General features: G+C 47.3%; 1 protein-coding gene across 2 annotated transcripts in view; it reads left to right on the plus strand.

Annotated features, from left to right (window-relative positions):
- The window catches only part of OSBP2 (oxysterol binding protein 2), a 211,845-nt gene extending 198,204 nt beyond the window's left edge, over positions 1-13,641 (plus strand). Inside the window, exons 6-15 of one of the 2 annotated variants that reach the window (XM_004378947.2) lie at positions 192-194; positions 1,101-1,158; positions 1,366-1,512; positions 3,117-3,362; positions 5,596-5,716; positions 5,979-6,082; positions 6,154-6,249; positions 6,326-6,510; positions 12,128-12,360; positions 12,673-13,641. In XM_004378947.2, the coding sequence (XP_004379004.1) occupies positions 192-194; positions 1,101-1,158; positions 1,366-1,512; positions 3,117-3,362; positions 5,596-5,716; positions 5,979-6,082; positions 6,154-6,249; positions 6,326-6,510; positions 12,128-12,360; positions 12,673-12,815 (1,336 nt within the window). In that variant the 3' untranslated portion in view covers positions 12,816-13,641. The remainder of the gene's footprint in view (positions 1-191; positions 195-1,100; positions 1,159-1,365; positions 1,513-3,116; positions 3,363-5,595; positions 5,717-5,978; positions 6,083-6,153; positions 6,250-6,325; positions 6,511-12,127; positions 12,361-12,672) is intronic. The other variant, XM_012556294.2, reaches the window with a different exon arrangement.
- The last annotated feature ends 10,866 nt before the right edge of the window (positions 13,642-24,507 follow it).

The following is a 24,507-nucleotide window of genomic DNA, read 5'->3' on the forward strand; positions in this document are numbered from 1 at the left end:
GACCACTACATGGACCGACACTTCACTCCCTCCCTGTCCCAGCTTCTTCCGGGAAAGGGGGTTTGCATTCCTCTCACCCTCAGGGAGCTTCCAGGTCCCATCAGCAGTGTATTTCAAGCTCAGAATCATTTTTCCATTCTCCACTAACATTTTTAAATTGCTTATATCGCTCTCAAGGTGAGCATGCTCAGCCGGTCTGCTCTTCTTCCACTTCATTACCCGGCAGCATCACCCTCTTGGCAATGCAGCCAGGAAGGTCTGCCCAGGCGGCCCCTGGCTCCTTGCCACTCCAGGGACCTGGGCTTCACGTCCTGGTGCTCCAGTGGCTCTGAGCCAGCCCCTGAGTGCCCAGGCCCCCTCTGCTCACACCTGGCCAGCATGCAGGTGACCCTCAGCACTCGTCCCTGGCTCCCCAGGCTCTCCTGACAGTCCACACGGCCCCTGCCTGTCCTGCTGCTTTTTTCCCCACCCCCCACTTGTACTGCAGCTACAATGGGCAGCAGGCAGGTCCCACCCAGGTCCCGTTCTGTCCTGCCCTGTGCCTCTGCTCTTGCTGCCCTCTGTCTGCGGTGCCCCTCCCCCATTCTGCTAAGTGACCTGGATGATTCTTCCATCCTCTCTGCCATGGTTTCAGGGAGTGGGACCTCCTCAGACATGGCATCCCCTGCTGACCGTCTCTTCTACAAGTATTGGTCTGGCACAGGGACACTTCAGACTCACTTCCTGCCCTTAAGGAATCCCACTCCCATGGAGAGACATGCAAGCAGATGGGAGAGGACACAGTGGGGTCTGTTCTGTGATGGGCCCACGGGCTCTGGGAGGCTCTCCCAGAGATGTCCACCCTCTGGCTCATCTGGGGCCAGGGTCAGCTAGTCCCCAGGAGGGGCTGTGTGCACAGACCGCAGACGAGGGCGTAGGTGGGAGCCTCTCCAAATAGATGCCCTGGGTCTCGCAGCCCCCATCTTGAGTGTTCCAAAGGCTGCTGGGGGCTCCCATTCTAGAAGCAGCTCAGCCCCCTCGGACCTCACTGCAGATCTGAACAGAAGGTGGGACAAGGCTCAGGGTTTGTAAATAATGTGTCCCCTTTGTGTCTCCTGCAGAAAAGCTGAGGGTGGGACAGGGGCAGTTTCCGTGGATGACTGGACCACGGCAGACAACGTAAGTGCGGCAGGAACCCCCACGGGAGAAGCCAGGGCTCGGGGAGGCCAGCACCCCCAGCATGGGGCCAAAGGGACAGACTGCCTTTGGGTCCCCACTGTGCCTCTGCCGCCACCCTGTGCAAGGTCAGGCAGGAGTAAAGGTGGGGCCTGGGGTACTAAGGGGGCACTCTGGACCCACTGACAGCCACGCATGCTTCTCTGGCAGGTGCTAGATGGTACCTCACCTGGGCCCAAGGGTCCACCCAAAGTCAAGAGGAGATCACGCATCCCCGACAAGCCCAACTACAGCCTTAACCTCTGGAGCATCATGAAGAATTGCATCGGCCGGGAGCTCTCCAAGATCCCCATGCCGGTAGGTGCCACGTGCGCCCCTGTGCGTGGATGAGACTGACAGCCACGTGAAGTACAGGCAGCCTGGAGAGCCATTTTCTTGATGGCTCCAAGGAGCATGTACCTGTTTCTTTGCTCATATCTATCTCCAGGCTTTGAGAGAAGGGGCAGGGGGCGGCTCTGCATGGCCAGAGATGTGGGGAACCCCAGGGCCCCTCCAGGCTGGCAAGACCTCACACTGTCCGCTGTCCCTGCATCCTAGCTGGGGAGTAGCAGGATTGGGGTGTGATGAGGTGGTAGGAGCCTTCTCTGTGCTTCTCACTGTCCCTGCACCTGCACCCAGGACATGGAGGCTTAGCAAGGTCAAGGCAGCGGCCCCCGGTCACACAGCAGGCTGAGTGCAGAGCTGTGGCCTTGGGCCACTAGGCGGGGATGATGTCTCTGTGGAGGGCAAGCTTGGTGGCTCCAGGCCTGACTTGCTTACTCTTCGTAACCCTGGACAAGTCACTTTACATCTCTGACCTCTGTGTTCACATCTGAAAAATGGGAATCATAATAGTACCGACTTCACAGATGTTGGGAGGATGAAATGAGATAACACAGGAAAAACTCTCTGCCCAAGGCCTGGCAAAGGGTCAGAGCCCAGCATCATGGGAGAAGGTGGACCTGCCCATTGGAGGCCCTGGGCCCACCCATCAGGACCCTGGCCCCACCCACCCCCACCCTGGCCCCACCACTGAACGCCTAGACAGAAACTTAACTAACAGCTCACAAAAAAAAAAAAAAAAAAAAATTGCTGTCGGGTCAATTATGACTCATAGTGACCTGTAGGATAGAGCAGAACTGCCCCATAGGGTTTCCAAGGCTGTAAATCTTTACAGAAGCAGACTGCCATATCCTTTCTCCCACGGAGTGGCTCGTGGGTTCAAACTGCTGACCTTTTGGTTAGCAGCTGAGTGCTTAACCACTGCATCACCAACTGGTCCTGGTACAGCTCACAATCTGAAAAAAAACAAACCCGATTCTGACTGATAGTGACCCTATAAGACAGGGAAGAACTGCCCCATAGGGCTTCCAAGGAGTGGCTGACCGATTTGAACTGCCGACCTTTTGGGTACCAGCCAAACGCTTAACCACTGTACCACCAGGGCTCCACAGCTCACAAAAGGAAGACCCGATTCATCCATTCTGACTGAGGTCAGTCAGTCAGCCAGTAAGAACTGAACGCTTCATGTGATTCAGTGCTGAATACAAGCAGTGAACAAGTCAGAGACCTGGCCTTCACGGAGCCTCCATCCTAGTAGGAGGAGACTGACAGGAAGCATAATATCTAGTATGTCAGAAAATGGTGAGTGCTTTGGAGAAAACTGAGGCAGGAAAGAGCTGGGAGGTGAAGTGCAGAGGGCTGCAGTTTTAGGCAGAGCCGCCAGGGAACCTCACCATGAAGGTGCCGTTGGGGCAGGATATCCTCAAACATCTGTGAAAGCAATGATGCTGTGTCAACCCCAGGTTCTGCGCTGGGAACAGCATCTTAGTGGGGCTCAGCGGGCTGCTCAGGTAAGATGGGGGTGGCTGCCCAGGCACCCCCAGCCAGCGCCTGCCTGACCACTACCGCCTTCCCCACAGGTTAACTTTAATGAGCCCCTGTCCATGCTCCAGCGGCTGACAGAGGACCTGGAGTACCACCACCTGCTGGACAAGGCGGTCAACTGCACTAACCCAGTGGAGCAGATGTGCCTGGTGGCTGCCTTCTCTGTATCCTCCTACTCCACCACGGTGAACCGCATCGCCAAGCCCTTCAACCCCATGCTGGGCGAGACCTTTGAGCTGGACCGCCTCGACGACATGGGACTGCGCTCCCTCTGCGAGCAGGTGAGGACGGGGGCTGGTGCAAGGCTGTGTCCGCTACACTCCAGCCAGGCTGCTCCCACCAGGTACCAGGGACACAGTGAGGTGAATGGGATGTGGCCTCTGACCCTGCCATGCCGGTGCTCAGGGGTTAGATGGGTCTGTCCAGTCTGGTGGCTGGGCCTGGTGTGCAGGGAAGGGGAGGACACAATCTCCCAGCCAGGGGACCATGGAGTAGAGGTGGAAGCATCTTCAGGGACTGTTGTGGAGTCAGGTGAGTGGGAGGGGGAGGGAGGCACCTGCGCAGTGTGGGTCGAGAGGACTTGGCCAGGTCAGTGACTACAGAGCCGGGACTCTGAAGGACTCCAGGGGTCAAAGGCCCTGCCCGGGCATGGCTCACCTGTGTCCTCTCCACCCTTCCCCACTAAGATGCTATGGGGAGCCTTAGCCGTGGCACCAACACAGAGCCTGGTGTCCTTGTCTGATGGAGGGAATTCCACCAGTGCCCCTCACTGGGTTGTGCCAAGCCGTTGGGAGAACCCAGGCAGATACCACGTGGAAGTGCCTGGGGTGGAAGTGCCAGGTCCAGGCACTGCCACCACTGAGCACCAGCTACATGCCAGGTGCTCAGTGGGCCCAGTAGAATGCAACTGTGGACCCAGGCAGGTGGTCGTGGCTGACCGGGGAGAGAGGTCCGAGCTTGGGCGTGTTCTGAAGGGGTGCCAGCAGGTCTGCTGATGCTTTGGACGTGGGATGAGGTGGCAGGGACGTCAAGGATGACCCAGAGTTCTTGGTCTGAACCGCTGAGTATTCATTCATTCAGCAAGTGTTGATGCAGTGCCCCCCATGTGCCAGGAGCTAGCAAGGGTCTAGCTGGGAAGGAAGCAAGCGTGGTTGGGGGAGTGCAGATCCTGTGTGCGTTGAATGGTGGACAGGGAGGGGACTGGCCCTCTTAGAACGGGGGTGGTCAAGGAGAAGAGAGGGTGGGGGCAAAAGCAGAACCCTGCAGGAAGCAGGTGGGCCAACTCTGTGGGACCCAATCATGTTATTATCAGGGTCCCTCTGGCTACTGTGGGGACTGTTGAGCACAGGGGTAAGATGGAAGCAGGGAGAGCTGGCCCAGGCTGCTGTACTGGTTCTGCGTGGCCCTGGGGCTGGGGGGGTGGGGTGGAGAGGTGCAACTAGGGGGAGGAGCGGATTGTGGACGCATGTACTGACAAAAGCGCAGACAGGGCTGGCTAAGGATCAAACGTTGACCATGAGAGAGAAGGCAGGGTCAAGGGCAACTGAAAGGACTGGGCGTTGCGGCTGAGAAGGGAGCATTGCTGACAGACTTAGAGCCATCTCCTTGAAGGTCACGCCTTGAGTTTGCCAGTGAGGGTGGGAGTTGGTGGGCCAAGAAGGCCCAGCTGCAAGGACAGCCCACCCATCTTAACAAGAGCAGCTGGTGGGTAGAGCTGATCTTCTGAGACAGGAGCCAGTAGTGGGGAGACCACCAGAGCGGGGAAGGGGTGGTAGGTGGAGCTCAGGTGACCCTGCTGGGGTTAGAAAGCCTGTCTAATGGAGGTGGCAAGTCAGCTGGGAGCCTACCTGAAGCTGGAGATAGATGAGGCTGGGGAGCAGGCTGAGATGAGAAGAAGGGCTGCCATGAGGCAGGAGGGCCAGGTGGGCAGGTACCCTGAAGGTGAGGTGGTGATCAGCAGTGCCTATGGCTGCCGAGAGGGCCCACCACAGTGGGCCCAAGGCAGGGTAGTCACTTACTCTAGAGTGAGGCTGGAAGGAGGCCCGTCCACCCCTCGGGCAGCCAGTCTGGGCCTCCTCCGTGTAGCAGACATGTCAGACGTGTCCCTTTGCCAGCTATGAAAATTAAACAAGAAAACAGTCACAGCAACGAAACCCTTCACTTGATTAGTCTCTGTCATAGGCAGGTCCTGGGAGTGCAGGCCCCACCATCACCCCCACTGTACAGCCCAAGAGCCATGGGGCTCGAAGACGCCAGGCCCTTGTCTCCTGGCAGGGCCAGGACAGCAACCTAGGCTACTCCAACCCAGGCTGCCAAGGCCTTGCTTATCTGCATAGGCACTGTCCTCAGGGGGCCTGCCACAGGTCCATGGCCCCCAGGGGAGGAGTCCAGGCCTGACTGCTGTGCAGAGAGGTAGAGGGGCACAGGACGGAGACAGGGCAGGCCATCCCACCTGGCTGGGGCTAATGCCTGGGACCTGTCCCCAGACACTTACATTGTGTGTGTCTGGCCCAGGTGAGCCACCACCCACCCTCAGCTGCGCACTACGTCTTCTCTAAGCATGGCTGGAGTCTCTGGCAGGAGATCACCATCTCCAGCAAGTTCCGGGGGAAATACCTCTCCATCATGCCCTTAGGTGAGCTGGGCACAAAGTGCTTCAGGGGCAGGGACATTCTGGTAATGGGGGAGATCGTACCAACCCAGAAGCCAGCTGGGGGCTTCCCGGGGCTTCCCGAGGGTCCTCTCCCCTCCCCCTTGCCAGGCTTCCTGGCCGCCTCCCCAGCTGTCTGCATGAAGACAACTCCGGTCCTCCAGCATGTGGCTTCAGGATATTGGGCTGTGGGCAGGCCAGACCCACACTGATAGCTCTGACTGCTGACCCTTCATCCGGCCACCAGGTGCCATCCACTTAGAATTCCAGGCCAGTGGGAATCACTACGTGTGGAGGAAGAGCACCTCCACTGTGCATAACATCATCGTGGGGAAGCTCTGGATCGACCAGGTCAGGGGGGCCCATGGTGTGGGGGGCATGGGGCCCACAGACTGGCTGCCGACCACCACCTCTCTCACTAGACTGGGGACATCGAGATTGTGAACCATAAGACCAAGGACCGGTGCCAGCTAAAGTTCCTCCCCTATAGCTACTTCTCCAAGGAGGCGGCCCGGAAGGTAAGCAGGACTGCCCGTTGAAGCCTGGGGGCCCAGGGCAGAGCGTGTGCCCACACTGGTCCTGCTGTGTCCACAGGTGACAGGAGTGGTGAGTGACAGCCAGGGCAAGGCTCACTACGTGCTGTCCGGCTCATGGGACGAGCAGATGGAGTGCGCCAAGGTCGTGCACAGCAGCCCCAGCAGCCCCAGCTCAGACGGGAAGCAGAAGACAGTATACCAGACGCTGCCAGCCAAGCTGCTGTGGAAGAAGTACCCACTGCCGTGAGTGGGGCCTGCGGGTTCTGTGCTGCGGGGCAGAGGAGGGCGGCGAGGTGGGGAGGGCGAGCAGGACAGAGAGAGGGAGAGCAGGGGAGGCCCATGAGCAGTAGACAGGCAGGGGGACCAGGGCCCAGAGAGCCACAGGCAGAGAGGAAGGCGGAAGCACCCCAGCCCAGGACACGCCAAAGCTCTGTGCCCTCGGGCAGCTGACATTCTGGAGAGTGCAAGACAGACAATCAGCAAGGAAATAAACGTGAACCCTCTGGTGGTGGGCAGTATGATGCAGAGCCATGAAGCAGGGGGATGGGACAGAAAAAACGAACTAGAAGAGAACTGCAGGAAACAGAAAATGATAAAAAAATGGCATAGCAGCTTCGAAAGAAAACAAAATAGAAATTCTACAAGGAAAAATAAAATAACTGAAACTAACATCTCCATGGAAAGGTTTAATAGATTGAGGACAACTAAAGAGAATCATCAACTGAATACAGATCAGAAGAAATTATCAAGAGATGAAACCTGGAAAAGACACGAAGCGAGAAGGTCAACCACCCAGTGACCCAGGGTAGGGTCCCCGAGCAGCAGCACCAGGGTCCCCGGTGGCTTTAGCCCTTCCCATCCGAGGTCTTTCATCTCTTCCAAACAATTTGCACTCGACTAAAAGTTGATGGTTCAAACCCACCCAGCAGTGCCATGGAAGAAAGGCCTGGCAATCTCCTCCCATTAAGATTTCAGTCAAGAAGACCCTGTGGAGCAGTTCTCTGTAACACATGAGGTCACCATCAATTGGAGCCGACTTGATGGCAACTTTTTTTTTTTTGAAATTTTTATTCTGGGAAATTTATCTCCATTATATCTTTAACTATTTCTTCCTCCTTCCCATTTTTATTTAGTTCTTTCCTTTCCTTCTGGGACTCCAATTAAATATATTATTTTAGTGGTTACCCTAGACATTACAACATGCATACTTAACACTCTGTGCGGAATCTCACCCAGACCTCCGGAGTCAGAGTCTGCATTTCAGTGCGGCCCCCAGGGGACTTGTCTGTACAATGGAGGTCTGCGAGCAGGGTCTAGCATATACCTCTAGTCAGAATCCCAGAAGGAAAGACGGACCATCTCTGAGGAGAAAACAGTGAAGAATTTTCCACCTAAATCTAACAGGGATTGAATGAGACTGTTGAAAACTCAAAGAGAAAGTATTAGTCAGATTTTAAAAGACATTCCTTTCAAAGGAACAGTGAGCCAACGGCCTGCGAGGAGACGGCTGAAAGGTATCTTACATGTGGCGATGGAATCCTGCCAGCCCACGGCTCTACACCCAGGGAGAGTAGCACAAAGAATGACATTGATAGAAAGATAGTTTCAGACAAACGAAAACAGTTTTTCACTAGCAGACCTGCACTACAGGGTATCTTTCAGGCAGAAGGAAACTGACCCCAGAGGGAAGCTCCAGGATGTATGAATGAATAGAGGGCAAAATTACGTGAATCTAAATGGACAGTAAATCAACTGGTGGGGTTTCAAATCTAAAACATAAAGTTAAAATATGACCACACTATCGCCTAAGTCAGAAGAGGAATAAACAGAGGGAAGCTATTCTCAAGTCTACCCAAGAGGAGGATCAATTCACTTTTTTTTAGATTGAATACATTTATTCACAAATGTATGTGTGTGTGTGTGTATATATGTGTGTATATATACATATATATGTACGTATGTATATACAGGCATGTATATATACACATACATATACATAAACATACATTCGTACATAGAGAGAGTCCTCCCTGGGTGGTGCAGATGGTCAGCATGCTCTGCTGCTGACCCAAAGGTCAGAAGCTCGAGTCCACCCAGAGGCACCTCGGAAAAACCAGCCACTGAAAACCCTCTGGAGCACAGCTCCACCCTGACACACAAGAGGTCACCTCGAGCCAGAGTCTACCCAACAGAAAACTGTTTTTGTTTTTAAAATACGTATATATGTGTATATAAGTATTTTTAAGAGTATTATGGTTCTAAGAATGAAAAAAATGCAAGATTCATCAGATCTAAAAAATTTTAAATTATATTTCTTGGAATCCCAATAAGTGCAAAGGTCTCTAGAGTTAGAAGTGCAAAGACATTTATGTAACTTAAAGTTTATCAACTTGAATAAAAGAACTCTTAGTAGACTAAAGAATTAGATCACGTGGATAACTTGAATCCATTGAAATGAGCTAAACTATCCTTTCAAAGTTATGAAATCACTGATGCAGTAACCAAAAATTGGATTCAGTAAAGTCACATCAGAGTTATGAACAACAGCCTTCTGCCCTAAATCTGTCAGTAATATCAACCACTTTTTTTTAAATTGCGGTAAAAATATATATAACAAAACATGCCATTTCAACATTTTTATGTATATAATTCAGTGACATTAATTATGTTTATCATGTCGTGCAACTAACACCACTATCCATTTCAATTTTTTCATCACCCTTAAGAGAAACTCAGTGCCCCTTAAGCAATGAGTCCCCCTTTCCCTCTCCCTCCCACCCCTGGTAACCAGTAATAAACTTTAGTTTCTATATATTAGCCTATTCTAGATATTTATGTAAGTGGAATCATACAATATTTGTCCTTTTGTGACTGACTCACTTCACTCAGCATAATGTTTTTAATGCTCGTCTGTATCATACCATGTATCAGAACTTCATTTCTCTTTATGGCTGAGTTATATTTTATGTATATAACACACTTTGTTTATCCATTCATCTGCTGATGGACACTGACGTTGTTTCCACCTTTTGGCTATTGTGAACACTGCTGCAGTGAACATTGGGGCACAAGTATCTGTTGCATTCCCGCTTTCACGTCTTCCGGGTATACGCCTCCACTGCTGGGTCATATGGTAGTTCTGGAGTTCCTGGGTGGTACAAACAGTCAATGCACTCACTGCTAACCAAAAGGTTGGCAGCTTGAGTCTACTCAGAAGCACCTCAGAAGAAAAGCCTGGTTATCTACTTTCAAAAAATCAGCCACTGAAAACCCTATGGAGCACAGTTCTACTTTGACACACATGAGGTCATCATGAGTCAGAGCTGACTCGACAGCAACTAGAAGAGACAATACATAGACTTGGAGAAGGTAATCACAATACTTACACCTGACAAAGGATTAGTATCAGAATACATAAAGTACTTCCAATCAACTAATAAACCAGAAACAATCTAATAGAAAAAAGAACAAGAATTTCACAGCAGAAACACATATGGGAAATAATCATATGAAAATACAGTCAGTAGCATTGGTAATCATGGAAATGCAAATCAAAACCACAATGAGATACACTCATTTGACTGGCAAAAATTAAGTCTGATAATACCATGTGTCAAAGAAGATGGGAGTCACAATGTCTTTTACACGTTGCTGGTGGAAATGTAAATTGGTACAATCACTTTGGAAAACAGTTTGGCCTTATTTCCTAAAGATGAACATCACATATTCTGTGACCCAGCAATTCCACTCATCTAAGTATATACTCAAGAGAACTTCTGGCAAATGTACAACAAGAAACATGCATAAGACTATTCCAATAGCAGAAACTTGGAAACAGCCCAAATTTATTGGATGAATAATGTGGCATATTCACACAATATTACACAGCAGTTAAAACAAATGAACCACGGCAACATTCAACAATATAGATAAATCTTAGCAATACAGTATTAAGTAAAAAAACCAAGTCCCAGAAGATTACAAAACCATTTTGTGAAGTTAAAAACAAGTATGTGTAATATACGTATGTGAATGTGTACACACACACAGAAGAATATTTAAAGATGCAATAAAACTATATTAAAAGGAAAGCCAGCATCTGATGACCCCAAGAGTCAGGTTGATGGCTACCTGAGAATGGAGTGAATTGGTGCATTTTCCATATGGTTAGATGTAGGTTTTTGTCAGGGTTCTAACTTTTGTTTAGAGTGGTGAGGTTGTACTAATAAAAACAGGCCGTGCAAGGACTAATAAAGAGAGAGTGTCACGAACCAAAGATTATGACTAATCCAGATGTGTGCACCTGAGGTCCAAAAACAGAACAAAAAGAAAAAAAAGAATTAGTAGATTTAAATCCAACATTTGTAGTTAAATAAAACCAAAAACCCACTGCTGTCAAGTAGATTCCAACTCATAGCGACCCTATAAGACAGAGTAGAACTGCCCCCATAGGGTTTCCAAGGCTGTAAACCTATAGGAAAGTAGACTGCCACATACTTCTCCAACGGTGGTTCGAACCACAGATCTTTTGGTTAGCAGCCGAGCATTTTGAACACTGTGCCACTTGGGCTCCTATATATTAAGTGCACATGGTCTAAAAGCTCAAATTAACTTTCAACCTTTCAGAAGGAATTTTTGAAAACTCCAACTATATTTGATTTGCAACCAATACATCTAAATAAGAAGACAAAGACTGAAGTAAAAGAATAGGAAAAGATATGTCCACAGAAATAGTAACAAAAGCTGCTGTGGCTATAGTAATATCACAAAACAGACTGTAGGACCAAAGGAATACTAGAGGTAAGAGGAACAGTTCATAATAAGGGTTCAATTCACCAGGAAGATGAATTTTAAATGTGAGCGTACCTTGTACATAACAACAGCCTCAAAATATAGACAGCAAAATTTGACAGAAATATAAGGAGAATGATAAAGTGGGAAATTTGAGCATACCTCTTTTAGTAACAGTGCACTGAGCAACTGCAGAAAGCATATTCTCTTCAGTTTACATGGAACATTTACAAAAATTGACCATATACTGGGGTACAAAGGAAATTTCAAAGAACTAAAATTAAACCAAGTATTTTGTCTGACTCCAAGGCAATTGTGCAAAAAAAAAAAAAAAATCCCCAAATGTTTATAAAATTAAGAAATACACTTCCAGCTAATCCATAGGTCAAAGAAGATATAATAGAAGTTAGAAAATATTTAGAACTGAATGGTAATGAAAATACATATCCAGAATGGTGAGATTCAGTCAAAGCAGTACTTTGAGGGAAATGTACAGCCTTGAAATGCATATATTAGAAAAGCTGGACAGGAGCTAAGCATACATCTCAGGAAGTTAGAAAAAGAACAGCAAAATAAACCCCAACCAAGTAGAAGGAAGGAATGCAAAAACAAAAATCAAAGCAGAAAACAAACATACAATAGAGAGGATCAACAAAGCCAGAAGTTTGATCCTCAAACAGGAATAAACCGGACAAGGCCTCTGACATGACTGTTCACAACAGAGAGAAGACACATATAACCCACATCACAGATGCAAACAGGGACGTGGTGTGTCAGACATTTAAGCAATAATACTGAGGATATTATGAAACAAGGTTATGTTTATGAATTTGGATCAAACATACAAATTCCCAGAGAAGTATGACTTAGTGAACAGCTGCAGGTCGGTGGGTGGCTGTGGTGGAGCTGGGGGGTGAGGGGGGTGTAAAGGGTGAGTTGGGTGCCAGCGATCAGGTCGGTCCGTTCTAGCGGGGTCCAGGGACGCGGCGCAAGGGAAGGTCGGGCCGGGACGGAGGGCCCTGGGCGCGGGGAGGCGCAGTCGCGGAGGCTCACCCGCCGCCCGCCGCAGGGAGAACGCGGAGAACATGTACTACTTCTCCGAGCTGGCGCTGACCCTGAACGAGCACGAGAAGGGCGTGGCGCCCACCGACAGCCGTCTGCGGCCCGACCAGCGGCTCATGGAGAAGGGGCGCTGGGACGAGGCCAACACGGAGAAGCAGCGGCTGGAGGAGAAGCAGCGCTTGACGCGGCGGCGGCGGCTGGAGGCCAGCGCGCGGGGCGGCGGCTTCGGTGCTGAGGAGGGTGAGGCCGGCGGGGAGCGGGCCCGGGGACGAGTGTTCCAAGGAGAGAGGGGTGCTGGGGAGGGTGTGCCCCACGGAAGGTGGCGCGGTGGGGGGGGTTACCCCGGGAAAGGGAGGGGGCTGGAGGAGGGCGCCCGGGGATAGTGGGTGCCCCCGAGAAAGGGAGGGGTGGGGGGATACCCTGAGGGAGGGTGTTCCCCGGAGCGGGGAGGGAGGGGAGCCAGGGGAGCGGAGGGGTGCCCCGTGGGAGGGTCGCCCCTGGGGCGGGGAGGGCATGGAGCATCCGCCCACGGCCCGCTTTTCTGTCCAGCAGAGAAGGAGGCGGAGGTATACACGCCGCTGTGGTTCGAGAAGAGGCTGGACCCGTTGACCGGGGAGACGGCCTGTATGTACAAGGGCGGCTACTGGGAGGCCAAGGAGAGGCAGGACTGGCACATGTGCCCCAACATCTTCTGAGCACCAACTCCCTCCGAAATACAGGCGCCTGCACAGCCTGGCCCACCTTTCTTTAATGCTCTCCGTTTAGTACGGAAGGTCCTTCTCTCCCCCTTCTTCCCCACTTCTTTTTTTTTTTTTTAAACTTTTTTGGGTCTATCACCTTTGAAGGAGTGTTGACCCGGGTTCTCTCCAGCCCCAGGTGTACCGGGTCACCCCAAGCCCCTCTCCTCGTGGACTTGGGGCCCGACGGAGATCCTAGCTCCCCAGTTACCACAGCACAGGCTGGGCACGGGCATGGGCAGCCCCCGTCATCAGCCTAACTCCGGGAGGGCTGCTCTGCTTCTCCTAGGGAGCCTCTCTCTTGGTTTTTTTTAAAAAAGATCTCCATTTCTTTCCAGCCATGACTTTTAGAACGTATTTTTAGTACAACACTTAGCAGAAACTTTCCAAGTGTGCTTTCTTGCCACAGAAGTGTGCTGGCAAGAGCCCCTCTTTTTAAGAGATCAGAAAGCCAGACTCCTTTGAGTTGGGAGATTTTGTAGCTCAACATAGCAAGGCCCCGTTTGTATCTGAGCTGCCCAGCCCCCAGGAGCCCAGGGTCCCAGAGAACTGAACATAAACGGGGGGCCTGGCCCAGGAGAACACAGGAGTCCCTGGAGCTACAGCCCCCATCCACCTACCTGGGGGACACCAAGGGGGTGGAGAGGTAGATTTGAGGATGGAATTGCCTGGCCCTGGCTGTGCCAGGGCTGATCCCTGGCCCCAGAGGCCAGGAGGGCTGGTAGGCACGGCCTGCAGGTGCTTCTGACCCAGAACCAGGCCCCAAATTAGCAATAATGAACAAACCCTCAGCTCGGCCTGGGCTGGTGACCCAGGCACCAGAGACCCAGCTTCCCACCTCGGCCTCAGGCGGCTCCAGGGCACCCATCTCAGTGCCCCGGGACCCTTTATTTGCCTAATTTATACATATGATATATAAATATATATAAAATAGCTATTTTGCTTAACTTTCTATGGTATGTGAAAGTGAAAAATGATGAAGACAGGGCTCCTGTCTGAGTTTGGCCCTCTTGCCAGTCCTGCTGTCTCCTCGCACCCCCTTCCCCAAGGCTTGGACCACCGCAGCCACTGTCCCAGCCCCTTGGCACCCCCACTCCAACCCTCCCTACTTCAGTTTTGGTCCTGAAAGTCCATCACAGGGTTTTTCTTTCTACTCTGGGACTGGTTTGGTTTTTATATAAAAAAAAATAAAAGTGAAAACACCATGTACAATGCCTTAGGGGGCCCACTGGGAGTAACAAGGCCGGGGCAGGCAGCCCCGCGGGCCTCCCCTAGGGCCGAGGGCCCGTCAATGCTGTTGAATGTACCTCTTCTGAACACTGTTTGTAGGCAAGCACCAGTAACAATAAACCTTGGATTGGAGTTTTCCGCCACCTTGCCCTGTCTGTGGTGGATGGAGCGGCATTGATGACGCAAACAGCAACAGCCCGCAAGGAAACAGGACGTTGGCTGACAGGGAGGGAGTTCGTAGTGGGGGCAAGGGTCTGGGCCCAGGCTGCCCAGCGGACTAGACCAGCATCACCCCAGCTCAAAGCTAGGGGAGGGGGCTGGGCTCTGCCAGGGGCTGGCCTAATGCCTCGGGTCCTGGACCCAGATCTGCCTATCCCCCAGAAGGGCAGTGTTTTAGCCACGTGGAGGCTGCCCCCCACCCCCTCCTGTCTGTTAGCTCCTGGTGCCCAGGCCAGGCCAAGACACCCACCGCCCTCCACAAGGGAAGGCCCACATGGTGATTTCTATGGTTGCTTGACAACCAGAGCCTAGGCTGCTTCTGCTGCCCCAGGCTGCCAAGCAACTCGATCACTAGCTCCTAAGACCCAACCAAGAGCAGCTCCTGATCAGACCCACTGGGTTCTTCTCCCACTGCCAGTGCAGCCGGGTGGGCATCACAGGCATCAGTACTGGGCTCTCACCATCTGCCCTGACCCCTACTGCTGTGGGATTCAGGGTTGGCCCCGCAGAATTCCCTGGGCCTTCTTCTCCCCTGTGGGTCCCGGATAGGAGATGGAGAGTCAGTTCTCACTGGAAGGGAACCCAGGACGGCCTGCGCAGGGGAGGGGAGGTGGGGGAGGCTGCATGGGCCAAGCCCAGAGGTGACAGAGGCCAGTCCACTGGGCAAAGCAAGGGAGGCAAGGCACCTGCTGTGGAGTCAGTCATGACCCTGCCAGTCGCAGGGACCAGGCAGAGCTCTGAACAGAGAGTGACATCAGATCAATGTTCTAGAAAGAAACCTCTGGCCAGCAGTGGTCTCCTATAGACCAGCAATCACTGAGTAGAAAACATGAGAAAAAAAATATTCGGCAACACAGGCCATGAGGGACCTCAGAATACATCTAACAAAAAGCTGTAAAGGGTTTTATGGATAAAACTTTAACAAATGATAGAGAAGGAAGACCTGAATTAAAAGGAAAAACTCCCATCTTCATGAATGGACTACCTCAGTTATATTAGTTCTTCCCAAATCTACAAATTCAACACGATCTCAATCAGAATCCCACCAATGTTTTTTAAAAACCTGACAAGTTGCTTATGAAATTTCATGGGAGAGTAATTGCACACACACACACAAAAGCAATCTCAAAAAGAACCCAGAAGGTGAGGGGAAGGGGCTGACATAGACTTGACCTGTTAATACCCAAACATGCAGTTAAGCTACCATAGCACTCTGATTACCATCTGGCATACTATGGGTTTTACTAACTTCTTTGTTGATTGTCTGCCCCCCTCCCCCCACCACACTTAGTGGACTGTGAGCTTCACGAGAGTAGAAATCTTGTCTGTCTGTTCAATAAACAGTTGTTAACTGAATTGCTTCCAGGCAATCCAGACCAGCTAGACCAAAGGCTCAGAGGGCATACCTGGGGCCAAAGGGGAGTGTGGCTGCAGCATCAGCTGTGAGGGGGGCCTCAGAGGTGGAACTGGGGAAGAACTGGGCCTCTCCTGCTTCCTCCATACCCTAGAGTCCAAATCTTCCTCCCAGCCTTGGGGAGTGCAGAGAGGGACTGGGGAGGGGCTGCTCCTGACAGTGACTTGGAGGAGGTGGGGAGGCCTGAGGAACACTCATCACTAGATCTGGGGCTAAGCGTGATGGGGTAGGGAGGAGAGGAAGCCAGAGAAACAGATTTCAAAGTGTAAAACACAGAACGATAGAACCAGAGATGATTCCAATCCAATTTAATCTTTTTATGAAGCAAGCCGGCATAACGTCAGCAACAAAACCTGATTAAGAGGATACTAACATATAAAAGGAATCCCTGGGTAGTGCAAACAGTTAAAGTGCTTGGCTGCTAACTGAAAGGTTGGAGGTTTGAATCACTCCAGAGATGCCTGGTGATCTACTTCTGAAAAATCAGCCATTGAAAACTCTATGGAACACAGTTCTACCCTGACACACATGGAGTCACCATGGGAGTTGAAATAGAGTCAATGGCAACTGTATGTATGTGCATGTGTGTGTCTCACTTAAGAATTCTCATAAATCCACTTTGAAGAGGAAATCACCAAATCAATATCATTTATAATAGCCCCCAAGAAGATAAAATACTTAGGAATAAATCTAACCAGAGACGTAAAAGACTTATACAATGAAAACTACAAGACACTACTGCAAGAAACCAAAAGAGACCTACTTAAGTGGAAAAACATACCTTGCTCATGGATAGGAAGAGTCAACATTGTGAAAATGTCAATTCTACCCAAAGCTATCTACAGCTAATGCAATCCCTATCCAAATTCCAACGGCATTTTTTAATGGGATGGAGAAAAAAATCACTAACTTCATGTGGAAAGGGAAGAGGCACCGGATAAGTAAAGCATTACTGAAGAAGAATTCCACCCAAAGTGATCTACAGATAAGCAATCTCTATCCAAATTCCAACGGCATTTTTTAATGGGATGGAGAAACAAATCATCAACTTCATATGGAAAGGGAAGAGGCCCCGGATAAGTAAAACATTACTGAAGAAGAACAACAAAGTGGGAGGCCTCACACTACCTGATTTTAGAACCTATTATATCGCCATGATAGTCAAAACAGCCTGGTATTGGTACAACAACAGATACATAGGCCAATGGAGCAGAATTGAGAATCCAGACATAAATTCATCCACCTATGAGCAGCCAATATTTGACAAAGGCCTAAAGTTCATTAACTGGGGAAAAGACAGTCTCTTCAACAACTGGTGCTGGCATAACTGGATATCCGTCTGCAAAAAACTGAAACAAGACCCACACCTCACACCATGCACAAAAACTAACTCAGAATGGGTCAAAGACCTAAGTATAAAATCTAAAATGATACAGATCATGGAAGAAAAAAATAAGGACAACGCTAGGAGCGTACACATGACATAAACAGAATACTACCCATAAGTAACAATGCACAAACACCAGAAGAGAAACTAGATAACTGGGAGCTCCTAAAAATCAAACACTTAATGCTCATCAAATGACTTCACCAGAAGAGTCAAAAGACAATCTACAGACTGGGAAAAAAATTTTGCCTATGGCAAATCCGATCAGCGTCTAATCTCTAAAATCTACAAGATACTGCAAAACCTCAACAACAAAAAGATAAACAACCCAATTAAAAAATGGGCAAAGGATATGAACAGGCACTTCACCAAAGAAGACATTCAGGTGGCTAACAGACACATGAAGAAATGATCATGATCATTCGCCATTAGAGAAATGCAAATCAAAACTACAATGAGATATCATCTCATTCCAACAAGGCTAGCATTAATCCAAAAAACACAAAATAATAAATGTTGGAGAGGTTGTGGAGAGACTGGAACACTTATACACTGTTGGTGGGAATGTAAAATGATACAACCACTTTGGAAATCGATTTGGTGCTTCCTTAAAACACTAGGAAGTACCATATGATCCAGCAATCCTGCTCCTTGAAGTAGATACTAGAGAAATAAGAGCCGTCACATGAATAGATATATTCACACCCATGTCCACTGCAGCACAGTTCATGATAGCAAAAAGATGGAAACAACCTAGGTGCCCATCAACAGATAAATGGATAAACAAATTACAGTATATTCACAGTGGGATACTACGCAACAGTAAAGAACAACCATGAAATCTGTGAAACATAACATGGAGGAAGCTTGAGATCATTATGCTGAGTGAATTTAGTCACAAAAGTACAAATATTGTATAAGACCACTATTATAAGAATTCAAGAAAAGGTTTAAATACAGAAGAAAACATTCTTTGATGGTTATAAAGGTGGGAAGGGAGGGAGAGGGTTACTAACTAACAATATAGTAGACAAGAATTATCTTAGATGAAGGGAAGGACAGTATGCACTACAGGGGAAGTCAGCACAACTGGACTAAATCAAAGCTAAGAAGTTTCCTGAATACAATCAAACACTTTGAGGGACAGAGTAGCAGGGGCAGGGGTCTGGGGACCATGCTTTCAGGGGACATCTAGGTCAACTGGCGTAACAAAGTTTATTAAGAAAATGTTCTGCATCCTACTTCAGTGAGTGGCATCTGGGGTCTTAAAAGCTAGTGAGTGGCCATCTAAGATGCATCAATTGGCCCCAACCCACCTGGAGTAAAGGAGAATGAAGAACACCAAAGTCACAAGGAAAGTATTAGCCCAAGAGACATAAAGGGCCACATAAACCAGAGATTTCATCAGCCTGAGACCAGAAGAACTAGATGGTGCTGGGCTACCACCAAAGACTACCCTGACAGGGACCACAGCAGAGAGTCTGATGGAGCAGGAGAAAAGTGGGGTACAGAACTCAAATTCTAGTAAAAAGACCAGACTTAATGGTCTGAGAGTGGAGGAACCCCAGAAAGCATGGCCCCTGGACTGTCAACCCAGAACTGAAACCATTCTCGAGGCCAACTCTTTAGACGAAGAGTAGACTGGACTGTGGGACTTAAAATGATACTCGTTGTCTTAGTCATCTAGTGCTGCTATAACAGAAATACCACAAGTGGATAGTTTTAATGAAGAGAAGTTTATTTCCTCATAGTCAAAGTAGGCTAAAACTCCAAATTCAGGGCATCAGCTCCAGGGGAAGGCTTTTTTTCTCTGTCGGCCTTCTTCTGTTCAGTGTTCCCCCAGACTAGGAGCTTCTCGGCGCAGGGACCCCAGTCCAAAGGACTCACTCTGCTCCCGGCACTGGTTTCTTGATGGTATGAGGTCCCCCTGTCTCACTGCTCACTTCTGTCTTTTATATCTCAAGAGATTGCCTCAGGACACAATCCAGTCTTGTAGATCAGGTCCTGCCTTACTAACACAACTGCCACCCATCCTCCCTCATTAACATCATAGTGGCAGGTTTACAACATACAGGAAAATCACACAGTACCAGGAATCATGGCCTTAGCCAAACTGATACACATATTTTTTGGGGGACATAATTTAAACCATGACACTCATGAAGACTGTGCTTCTTAGCTCAAGTAGATACACGAGACTAAATGGGCAGCTCCTGTCTGAAGGTGAGATGAGAAGGCAGAGAACGTCAGGAGCTAGCTGAATGAACACGGGAAATCCAGGGTGGAAAGGAGGAGTGTGCTGTCACAGTATAGGGAGAGCAGTTAGGGTCACATAACACTATAAATTTTTGTATGAGAGACTAACTTGAATTGTAAACTTTCACTTAAAGTACAACAATAAAAAAAAAAAATTCTCATAAATCCAAGTAAGACAATAGCAAAAAGAATCCAACCACATACAAACGACTGATACCCCAAGTTGATAAACCCATACCCAAATGCAAGAATGGGTTGATATCAGGAAGCTTTTCATTGTAAATCATTCATCAATCAATTCAAGGTAGACTTCTCTTTCTCGCAATATGGTGGACTAGGTTCCTGGACAGTATTCCTTTGCTGAAAACTTAGACACGATCGACAAAATTTTAAAATATCTTAAATGCATCCATGAACTGGAAAAAAATGTAAGGAATATCCAGGCAAAAAATTAAGTGGCTGTGGAAACCTGGAGAGGTAAGACCTGGCAGTGAGCCTAATCCTATATTTTTACTGCCTCTGAGGACCCTCCCGAGGTAGGGCATCTAATAGGAGAAGTTTCTCATAAAGCTGAAGCTCCTACAGGTTATATCTTCAATGTATTGGTGAACCTGAAATACAAGGAAAATTGCTTGACTTAAAGGCCTTGAACAGAGCAGAAAGAAAAAATTTTTTCCTAAAAATTATAATAACTCACTTTTGCTGCCCAAATACACACTACCTTAATGGTCCAGTAAAGCCTCTAGCAGAGAATTTAACATGGTCTCAGACTGTCAGCGTCCCCAGTCACCTGAGAAGCAAATCCCCTCTGGAGGATCTCCCCTTCGTTCCATGTTTTATGGAATCCTAGATATGATAAGATATGAAATTGCAAGGAAAAAAACAGTGCACAGCATAAAAACCTCTAAACACACAAGGAAACAAGCTCCTATGAGCAAGGGCCAAGAGAAATAAAAGACAGCAGAATCAGACATAAAACTCCTCCAATAGGGAAATTGTCAGACACAGGATATAAAATAAGCATGTTTAGTATATTTCCAGAAACAGAAGGGCAGTTTGTTCATAGACAGTAGAGTGATGAGAGTAAATATTTGGAAAAAAAAATACTATAGAACTTCGAGGAGTAAAAAATACAATCACTAAAAATAACTCAATAATTTAGCAACATTACACAGCTGAAGAAAGTATTAGTGACCTGGAGGTGAGAGCTGAAGAAATTATCCAGAACGCAACAGAGACAAAAAGACATGAAAAATATAAAAGACAAACTAAGAGACATGGGGAGTAAAGAAGTTCCTGCATGTGTCTAATGATAAAAGGGACAATCCACGTGAAGACATAACCATAATAACTACGCACCCAATGACAGGGTTCCAAAATACATATACTCTAACAGCACTGAAAAGAGAAATTGACAGTTCCACAATAATAGCAGGAGACTTCAACACACCATTCTCAGTAAAGGACGGAACATATAGAAACTCAAAAAAGATACAGAAGATCTACAGGCCACAATCAATCAACTTGACCTCATAAACATGTATAGAACACATCACACAACAGCAGCAAAGTACGCATTCTTTTCCAATGCACATGGAATGTTTTCCAGAATAGACTACATCTCAGGCCACAAAGAAACCCTCAACAAAATCCAAAACACTAAGATAATAAAAAGTATCTTCTCTGATCACAAGACCATCAAAGTAGAAATTAATAACAGGAAGAGCAAGGAAAAAACTCAAATACATGGAAACTGAGTAACACGCTGCTTAACCAAAAGGTCAGCAGTTCAAATCCACCAGCTGCTCCTTGGAACCCTGTAGGGCAGTTTTACTCTGTCCTATAGGGTCGCTATGAGTCAGAATCAACGGCACTTAACAACAACAACAACGTAAACAGCCAACATCATTCTTAATGGAGAGAGGCTGAAAACATTCCCCTTGAGAACAGGAACAAGACAATGATGTCTTTTATCACCACTCCTATTTAACAATGTGCTGGAAGTCCTAGCTAGAGCAATAAGGCAAGAAAAAGAAATAAAAGGCATCCAAATTGGTAAGGAAGAAGTAAAACTGTCCCTATTTGTGGATGATATGATACTATAACAAAAGACTCCACGAGAAAACTACTGGAACTAATGGAAAGATTCAACAGAAAAGAAGGATACAAGATAAACATACAAAAATCTATTGGATTCCTAAACACCAATAAAGAGAACTACAAAAAGAAAATCAGGAAAACAACACCATTTATAATAGCCTCTAAAAAAATAAAATACTTAGGAATAAATCTAACCAGGGACATAAAAGACCTATACAAAAAAACTACAAAACACTACTGCAAGAAATCAAAAGAGACCTACATAAATGAAAAAACATACCATGCTCATGCATGGGCAGACTAAACAATGTGAAGATGTCAATTCTACCCAAACCAATCTACAAATACAATGCAATCCCAATCCAAATACCAACAGTATTCTTTAAAGAGATGGAAAAACTTATCATTAACTTTATATGTAAAGGGAAGAGGCCCCGGATAAGTAAAGCGCTACTGAAGAAGAAGAATAAAGTAGGAGGACTCGAACTACCTGACCTAAGAATCTACTATACAGCTACGGTAGTCAAAACAGCCTGGTACTGGTACAACAAGAAACACATTGACCAATGGAACAGAATTGAGAACCCAGATGTAAATCTATCCACCTACAGTCACCTGATCTTCGATAAAGTCCCAATATCTATCAAAAGGGGGGAGAAAGACAGTCTTTTTAACAAATGGTGCTGGCAAAACTGGATGTCCATCTGCAAAAAAATAAAACAGGACCCATACCTCACATCATACACAAAACCTAATTCCAAATGGATCAGAAGACCTAAATGTAAAACTAAAAACTATAAAGATCATAGATGAAAATATAGGGTAAACTCTAGAAGCCCTAATACACGGCATTAACAGGATACAAACCATAATTAACAATACACAAACACCAGAAGATACGCTAGATAACTGGGATCTTCTAAAAAGTAAACACTTATGCTCATCAAAAGGCTTCACTGAGAGAGAGTAAAAAGAGAACCCATAGACTGGGAAAAAATTTTTGGCCATGACAGATCCAACAAAGGTCCAATCTCTAAAAGCTACAGGAAAATCCAACACCTCTACAATAAAAAGACAAATAATCCAGTTAATAAACGGGCAAAGAATATGAACAGACACTTCACCAAAGAAGACATTCAAGCAGCTAACATGAGGAAATGCTCATGATCACTAGCCGTTATAGAAATGCAAATCAAAACCACAATGAGATACCATCTCACCTCAACATTACTGGCACAAATCAAAAAAACAGAAAATAACAAATGCTGGAAAGGCTGTGGGGAGATTGAAACTCTTATGCACTGCTGGTGGCAATGCAAAATAGTACAACCCTTTGATATGGCACTTCTTTAAAAAGCTAGAAATAGAAATACCATACGATCCAGCAATCCCACTCCTAGGAATATATCCTAGAGAAATAAGAGCCATCACACAAATAGACATATGCACACCCATGTTCACTGCAGCATTCTTCACAACAGCAAAAAGATGGAAACAACGTAGGTGCCCATCAACAGATGAATGGATAAAGTATGGTACATACACACAATGGAATAATAAAGAACAATGATGAATCTGCAAAGCATCTTACAACATGGATGAATCTGGGGGCCATTATGCTGAGTGAAATAAGTCAATCACAAAAGGACAAACACTGTATGAGACCACTACTATAAAAATTCATGAAAAGGTTTACACACAAAAAGAAACAACCATTGATGGTTACGAGGGAGGGGAGGGATGGGAAGGAAAAACACTAGACAACAGGTAAGTGGTAACTTTGGTGAAGGGTAAGACAGTACACAATACTGAGGAAGCCAGCACAACTTGTCCAAGGCAAGGTCATAGAAGCTCCATAGACACATCCAAACTCTCTTAGGGACTAAATTCCTGGGCTGAGAGCTGTGGGGACGGTAGTCTCGGGGAACACCTAGCTCAACTGGCATAACACAGTTTATAAAGAAAATGTTCTACGTTCTACTTTGGTGAGTAGTGTCTGGCATCTTAAAAGCTTGTGAGTGGCCACCTAAGACACTCCACTGGTCTCACCCCATCTGGAGCAAGGAAGAATGAAGAAAACTAAAGACACAAGGGAAGATTAGTCTAAAGGACTAATGGACCACAACTACCACGGCCTCCACCAGACAGTCCAGTACAACTAGATGGTGCCTGGCTACCACCACGGACTGCTCTGACAGGGATCACAGTAGAGGGTCCCAGACAGAGCTGGAGAAAAATGTAGAACAAATTTCTAACTCACAAAAAAAAAAAGACCAGACTTACTGGTTTGACAGAGACTGGAGAAACCCCGAGAGTATGGCCGCCAGACACCCTTTTAGCTCAGTAATGAAGTCACTCCTGAGGTTCACCCTTCAGCCAAAGATTAGGCAGGCCCATAAAACAAAATGAGACTAAATGGGCATAGCAGCCCAGGAGAAAGGACGAGAAGGCAAGAGGGGACCCAAAGGCGAGAAGGGGGAGAGTGTTGACATGTTGTGGGGTTGGCAACCAATGTCACAAAATAATATGTTTATTAGTTTTTTAATGAGAAACTAGTTTCCTCTGTCAACTTTCACCTTAAGTATAATAAAATAAAATACAAATCAAAGGAAAAGACAAAACGGGCAAAATTTTTGAGCAAGTACTTTATTAAGAAAAAATCTGAATAATCAATAAACATATGAAAAAGCACTCATCCATATTAGAAATCAGAGAAATGCAAATTAAAACCACAGTGAGATAGTAGTACATACCCATCTGATGGGCAAAAAATTTTAAGTCTAGCAATAACGTGCAGGCAAAGAAGTGGAGGAATGAAGCACTTATACAGTACCAGTGGGTATGTAAATTAATAACCACTTCGGAATACCATTTGGCATTATCTAGTAAAGTTGAAATGGGCATGACCTGTTGTTGTTGTTAGGTACCGCTGAGTCAGTTCTGACTCATAGCGACCCTATGTACAATAGAACAAAACACTGCCCAGTCCTGCGCCATGCTCACAATCGTTGTTATGCTTGAGCCCGTTGTTGCAGCCACTGTGT

Source organism: Trichechus manatus, unplaced genomic scaffold, assembly GCF_000243295.1.
Source record: "Trichechus manatus latirostris isolate Lorelei unplaced genomic scaffold, TriManLat1.0 scaffold00061, whole genome shotgun sequence".
In the NCBI taxonomy this organism is placed as follows: domain Eukaryota; kingdom Metazoa; phylum Chordata; class Mammalia; order Sirenia; family Trichechidae; genus Trichechus; species Trichechus manatus.